Source organism: Phaseolus vulgaris, chromosome 7 (assembly GCF_000499845.2).
Source record: "Phaseolus vulgaris cultivar G19833 chromosome 7, P. vulgaris v2.0, whole genome shotgun sequence".
Taxonomy (NCBI): Eukaryota; Viridiplantae; Streptophyta; class Magnoliopsida; order Fabales; family Fabaceae; genus Phaseolus; species Phaseolus vulgaris.
In genome coordinates this window covers 13,259,891-13,267,104 of record NC_023753.2, presented here as the reverse complement: position 1 = coordinate 13,267,104, position 7,214 = coordinate 13,259,891, and the positions used below count along the sequence as shown (strand labels likewise).

The window sequence follows — 7,214 nt, the reverse complement described above, 5'->3', positions numbered from 1 at the left end:
ACGCTTCTTCCACGAGAATCCAAACGAGCAACAGAACTCAGATCTCACCGATCAAAACTCGCGTAAGCAGCAAAAAACTTCACCTCACTGAACAAAAACCCAAACGAACGGTGGAAAACGCGAAATTACCGAACAGAACCTAGATGAACAGCGGACAATGGTTGCACCAGCACACAACCACACAGAAACTGCAGAAACCTCCAAGAACTCACGCCGCGGATGGGAACAGGTTTTACACGGCCCCACGGTGGGCGCCTGATGATCCTGCCTGTTGACCAAAACGCTGGAGCTTTGCCTCGTCAAACTTGGATCGACGTATGCGCCGTGTCAGCCTCCGTCCTTCACTGCGATCCACCTCAAGAACCTGCAAAAGACGAAACGGCGCCGCTGCGGCCGATTGCGCTCCGACGCCCAAGTCAGCGACTGAACCACCAATTACTTAAGAGTAAAACTCAAGAACTCTAAGAAACCGTGACCAGTTCTCTCTCAGTATACTCAAGACTCGCAAGCGTAAAGAAAACAATCTGAACGTGCGTACCTCAGAAGTTCGTTGGAAACTCTTATATACCTGGATATTTTCTCTCTCCTGGCAGTTACACATCTGGACACGTGGCTCGCATCCAACTGTACACGTGCCTTCATCTGGAGCATCCTTGACTTGGGCGCTACTTTTGACTCTCCTTTGGCTAAGTTACTTATGCATGATACTACTCAGTGCATAGTTGCCTTGGAGCGTGATCTCTTCTGGGTGGCGAGTTCGGGTGCCTTCGTACACACCTTCCCTGTGGTCTCGCCGGCCGCCTTCATGATCTGCACCACCTGCCTTCCTCTTCGGCGATGTCCTTGTTTCGGCGATCTCTAATCACTTGGTCGCCTGGGTTCACATCTGGCGACTTCATCCTTAACTCGGTGACCGCCGGTTTAGGCATGATGGAGATCGGAGCACGCCAACTTAATAACTGTTGACTACACGAGCTCCCGACTTCCTTCCCTTCTGTCAGACAGGTGTCCCATCAACACGCCTATATAATAGCTCGACGCCACGTCATTACTCCCGACTACCAGGGCGGTACACTATTTATATAATGACACTTCCTCTTTTGAATTTTAAAATATATAATATACGAAATTGGGTTGACATACTAGTGTAAAGGTGACATTTCTTAATGAAAAAAAGTTAAACTACAAAATTTCATGTTTAACAGAATTAGAAAACATTGATTAACAGAATTTCATGCGAGGCGGGTTGTTTATTTCAATCCGTTGGCCCGTTTAGACCCATCCCGCATAACCTGTAGTCCGTGCGGGTCAAGTGTGGGGTGGACGGGTTGACCCGCATAACCCACATAACTTTAAAATGTAATTTTTTTTTTTCTGTAACTCCATATTTTTTTCATGTAGTCTCATATTTCACATTCCAAAAATTTAATAACATCTTACTACGCATGTCTTTAATAATATCTTACTACACATGTCTCGTGAAAATAATATTATGAAATCATTTACCTAATACATCTAAATAATAAAAATTCAAAAATTTTATTTAAAAAATAATTTTTTTAAAAATTATTTCTTATGCGACTGGTCTATAGGCTCGCGGACCGACCCTTATACGGGACGGATCAACTCGACTCACATTTTGTAGACCAAGTACAGGACGGATCAGCCCGTCGAAAAAGAAACTGTAACTCTATAACTCTAGGAGAAAGAAGGAAATGTGCAAAGTTAGAAAATAAAAATATATTCAAATACACAATGAAACCACCTCAAAGTGAAATAATAATAATAATAAAAAAAAAGCTTACATAGTTCACACCTACCTCACTAAATCTATTTAGTTGGCAAAACTTTTAAAATTTAAATACTCCAAAATGATAAAAGTACCGATGTCCTATTGGTATCCAACACTAATCCTCTCCTCCAAATTCGGATCCTGAAAATATCCGACTTTTAAATATTTTTCTTAAAAAAATACAGAACACAACTGGATACTGGGATACCGTTAAAATACAGCTTAATTATAAAAGACATCTCAAGCCATATCGAGATAACATATATAGCTTCACCCATGGTCTATATTTTTAAATTTAAAATTCATAAAAGATGAAAATAATAACACACTTGTTATTATCTCCTATATAATTAAATTACTTATTCCCTCCAAAACAAAATACAAAAAGTCAATTAGTTTTCTTCCCTATTCATAGTATTCTTCCTCTCCCTATCCGTTACTCTTTACCTTTAAACATTAACATTATCCATGTATATATCCATATATAATTTTCATTAACATATCCTAGACTTACCATATCCTTAACTTTTTAAAAAAAAATATTCTACCCCGTTCTAATAATTAACTTCTCCCAAAGACTTTTAATAATCTGAGGACAGGCTAAATGACGAGTTAAGCACGAAACTATTTGTCCCAAATATTTTAACAAAGTACTAAGTTTATACGGTCAAGATTTCAGTCGGTACAACACAGCAAATATAAACACTAACATAATCCAGGGACCACATAACGAAATTTTTTCTAGAAGAGTATAATTTAACAACACAGAATATAAAGTAGGGGAAAAGTCTACTCTCCAGGTGCAGAGACGCCCTGCTTCAGTCTCTCCTTCTTCATCTTCTTCTTTGAAACTGGCTTCTTTCTTCTGGGAGGGAGAGTCTTCTGTGCATAGGTGTAGAGTACAAAATTTCCAACCAAGAATATCAACATCAACCCACCAACAAGCAGGAGAACAATTAATCCTGGGTTGAACCCTTTTGAAGCATTTCCCTAAATGCAACAAAAACGAGGCATTTCCGTAAGGTCCACGTCAAGGAACGACCAAGAAAAAATAATTTGCAAAATTAACCATCGATAAAAGGAATTTCTTTTGGAGAGAGAAACCAAATGCAATAAATCACCACAAACATTTCTCAAAGCAATCCATGACTAAGATAAACATCTATACTGCAGTTTTCTTCAAAGGTGAGCCTCTGTTTATCGCAGAAGAATAACATGAGAAAGGTGGTGTCATTTAACCTGGTTGGTAGAACTTTATCTTTAATGAAAAAATGAATATTCTCCGCATATCTTTTTTTCTCATTGCACATGCTTGAGATTGGTGACAAAGGTTTACGAAATTCGAATATCAGAAGGGGCTAGTTTCATGCCCAAAGTGAATTTATAAAATGGCAAGCTGATTTAAAGTGAATTTATCAAAAATGGTATTTCTAAGTTTTGCGGTGAACTCAAATTGAAGCAAATTATAGTTACAATTTACAAGTTAGTAGGCATGAAATAAAAAATTGTTCCATGTACTAAAAAAATTATTTTGTTTCGAATAAAAACTAATAAGAGTTGTTTTTGAAAATTGTTCTCGAAATTAATATATCATCTTCAGTTTTTAAAATAAAAAACCAAAACATCTCTGAGTGACTTAGTTTTGTAATTTCAATTTTTTTGTATACTCAGTTTTTTTATTGTACTTTCACATATTCTTCCCCTACTCTGATTCACTAAAAATTAATCATATCACACAAATCAAATTTTGAAATACAGAGAATAATAGTAAATACTTGTTCAGAATATTATTCCGTACATCAGAAATGCAAAATGGTCTTAATAATTTCTTATTGCTTCAAACATTATATGTTGTAGTATACCAACAAATCACTCCTTAAGACTCTATGAGTAAGTCATCTTAGTCCCTAAGATTTTATAAATCCTTCTTCAATCCTTACTTTTACAAAAACGTCATTCACTCTCGTCCTTTTTAGTACAAAAATACAGTGAATAAGAAAGTAAAAATAAGAAAAGATCAAGACAAATAACATTTTCCAAAGCCGTGAACAACCAAAAATGTTAAAGTCTCACGGACTAAATGTCCCACCAATACAATATCAAGAACTACTTTAGGAGCTATTTAGCTTGAAAAAACACACTGTTTCGTGTTTAATTATAAAAGTATCATCTTCTCTTCACTTTAATTTGTTTGCTGCTTTAAAATTTTATACAGAAAACAGTAAAAAAATAGCCAACAATAAGAAGTCTTCATTATTTTCTATACAAAGTTTTGAAACCATAAAACAAACCAAAACAGTGGATCACTTCACTAATTAAAAGCAATAACAGAATATGAAAAGGGAAAGCATCTTTCAGAAATCAAACTCTCAATGTTGTTGATACACGAAACTTCAAACTCGAATGTTAACTAAAAGTGAATTTTATGCATCAAGGAAAGGAAACTCTTTCACTTGCTTTTCCAATTTCATTAGACAAAAAGAAAACATTAAAACTGAACCCATCCGTGAGTGGGCACACGTTGTTTGAACGCATCATGAGCTTTGAGCTCTATATCCTTGTTAGCATCTAAAACATGGATTGGAATAAACTCAAACAAAAATGAATCGAACAAATAAAAAAAATATCCCACACATCAACCAAATGAAACCTTCAGAACGGCAGAAATCATGACTGAACCATTAATACATTTGAAAACAAATAAAATGCAAGTACATGAAACAAAATCCAATTAATATAGATTTCAGAATACCAATAATTGAAAGAACAGCACATGCAAGCCCAAGACAAACTAACAAAATGCAACAACTCAATTAAATAATACAAGGATCTGAGCTTCAGAGAACAAGGCAATGCTCGTTCAAGCTTGATTTGATCTACGATTTAACGTCGATTTTAATGAATGAAAAGGGAATCAAAATTGAAAGAGAGAAAGGGATTTATATAAAAGAGGAAGTACCACGCTATCGAAGGATGGAGGGACTTTGTCAGCAAATTCGAAGTCGTCGGCCATTGACGAACGGCGAAATTGAACAGATCTACGGCGAGAAGAATCACGGGTGTGGGTTGGTGGTGTTTGTTTGCGCTAAACGGAGAACGCTTCTGCAAAACCTACATTTATATTATCAGACACGTTTTTTAACCCATGTTTTGTTTTTTTTTTTTTCTTTTAAATAATTAAATGTCTTAATGGAAGAACCGTAAAAAAAGAGTTATGTTAATGAATTATTTTTAATAAATTTTAAGGACACTTTTATTGTCAAAATGTTTTCAGGTTATAAATTTAAGAATTAAATTTCATAAATTTTTTCCATTAAAGTACGATGATATAAGATAAAGTTTAATATCGTAAGTCTGTCAAAATAAAATAATATATTTTTATTTTAAAAGTATACTAACTATCAATAAAACATTAAATAAAAATTGTAAAAACAATTATAGTATATAATACAATAAAAAGTCACCAAAAAAAAATTAAGATTTTATAAATTAAATGTTACCGGTAAATTAACCCATTCTTAACTTCATTTGAAAATCTGTTTTCACAACTTTTTTCAGAAAGTTAGATTGTGAGATTCTTTAATCAAATCCTCCAATATTTACATTGCGTAGTATACAACGTGATAAATTATAATTTTTTATTGAAAAATATTAATAGTTAACCTGATTTTAAAGTTATGATTTATCTGTCATTTTATATCCTATGCCTATGCGATGAATTATATATTACATTATATACATAAATACAAGAAAATTATCTTTAAAAATAAAAAAAATAGATGAACAACAGTTAAAGTTATGTTTAAAAATCATTTATGTAAAAACAGTTGTTAAAAAAAATAACTATCAAGCGAGCTAATTTACTTGTTAAGAAAAAGGGAAAAAAACACTTGTCTTGAAATTGTATAATTTTTGGTTTCTGAAGTTTTCTGTCTACGTTGTTTTGGTGCTGTATTCACTTTTCTCGAGAGGATAGGTTTTATTCCAGTTCAGGACACGCATATGATCACAATCGAATCATTCAGAATTGTTTTGTTGGGAACCTATGTTTTGCCAAAACTCACGTGTTTTTCTTCGCTCTCAAACGTGATGCATTAGAGTTCTCATATTTTTTGTTTGTTAAGAAAACTCACATTGTAATACTACTTTCCCTCTTTTGGACTATTATTTTGAGTGAAGTGGACATGACTATTAAAATTTGCTATATTTTTTTAGATTTTATTTCTTTTTTATAAAACTAGCCATTTTTTTTAAATAAAAAGTCCATTTTTTATCATTTTACAAAAATATAAAATAAAATCTTACATGAAAATTTTAGTGCAACGTAGTCGGATAGATTCATAAGTTAGATTTTTTTCATCAAGAATCATTTTATAAAATAATTATTAAAATAGATAAAAATTATTAAAATAATAAATTTTGTCACTTAATACAATTTTAATTTAATTAAATTTTAACTAATATTGTTGAAACTTAATCACAATAAAATTATGTTATCTTAAAATAACTTTTTTACATTAAAATTATCTAAACTTAACACAATTTTACTCATTTCAATGACATAAAATTACCCTATTTTTGATAAAAAAAAAATAATCTCATAATTATTATGACATTCTGATTATCACTTTGTATCTTAACAAACGAGCATATTTTGCTCTGTAAAGGAGAATTACACTAATATGAATACAAGTACCTATGCAAGAAAAATACAATAAATACTCTCACTGGAATTTTTTTATTCAGATGTAAGAGAAGTTCTTATTTCACGTCACTACCACTAGTTAATTAGTGCCACGTATCTGAAGCTATTTAAATTTCCCCTTTTGGTGAAACTAATAGTTAAAATGGTCGGAAAAAAATGAAACCAAACTAAAATAATTTACCCGCCATGTAAGTTTTTATAATCCTTTCAATTAACTTAGAAATTACTTATTGGTTAGTGTCACTGTTAATGCGTTTTTGGATTCACATTTCCTACAATTATGTACTTTTAAATAAACAATATACTTTTTATATTAAAAATAAATTTAAATATGTAAAATAGTCTTTTCTTTTTCTGTCTGTTAATTTAAATATTTTTTAAATATAATTGGTATATTTTAAATGATACTTGAATATTTTATTATCAAAATGAAAAGAACATATAAATAGAAAATTCAGTTATTCATAATTCATTTCAAAAAAACCATCATCCATCTATAAGTTTTCTTTTTCTTTCTTCTTCCTTCTCTCTAAGATTCTAACATTTTTGTTCATTAGTTTGACATTCGGAGTCTGTCATTAGACTTCTGCCAGTGAACTCTACAAGACAGTTTAATCAGAATCTTAGATAAAGTAAATTCATTATGACTCCTTTTCAAAATCTAGATGTAGGGGTGACGTGGTCACCAGTTTCAAATTTTTTTGCAAGATTTCTTGT

The 7,214-nt window shown here is 32.1% G+C and overlaps 1 protein-coding gene across 1 annotated transcript; it reads right to left on the bottom strand.

Moving 5' to 3' along the window:
* Positions 1–2,404: 2,404 nt before the first annotated feature.
* LOC137828880 (DNA-binding protein S1FA-like) lies at positions 2,405–4,941 on the bottom strand. Its single transcript, XM_068635622.1, has 2 exons — positions 4,752–4,941; positions 2,405–2,782 (listed from the first exon to the last, which is right to left on the bottom strand). Exons 1-2 carry the CDS (start codon positions 4,803–4,805, stop codon positions 2,582–2,584), a joined length of 255 nt encoding a protein of 84 aa, XP_068491723.1. The 5' UTR covers positions 4,806–4,941; the 3' UTR covers positions 2,405–2,581.
* Between the last annotated feature and the right edge of the window lie 2,273 nt (positions 4,942–7,214).

Bases quoted from the DNA above. Each gene is read 5' to 3' on its own strand.
- LOC137828880 (XM_068635622.1), bottom strand. From the start codon at position 4,805: ATGGCCGACGACTTCGAATTTGCTGACAAAGTCCCTCCATCCTTCGAT. The intron at 2,783-4,751 runs GTACTTCCTCTT...TGTTGCATTTAG, and splicing joins CTCCATCCTTCGATAGCGTG to GGAAATGCTTCAAAAGGGTT.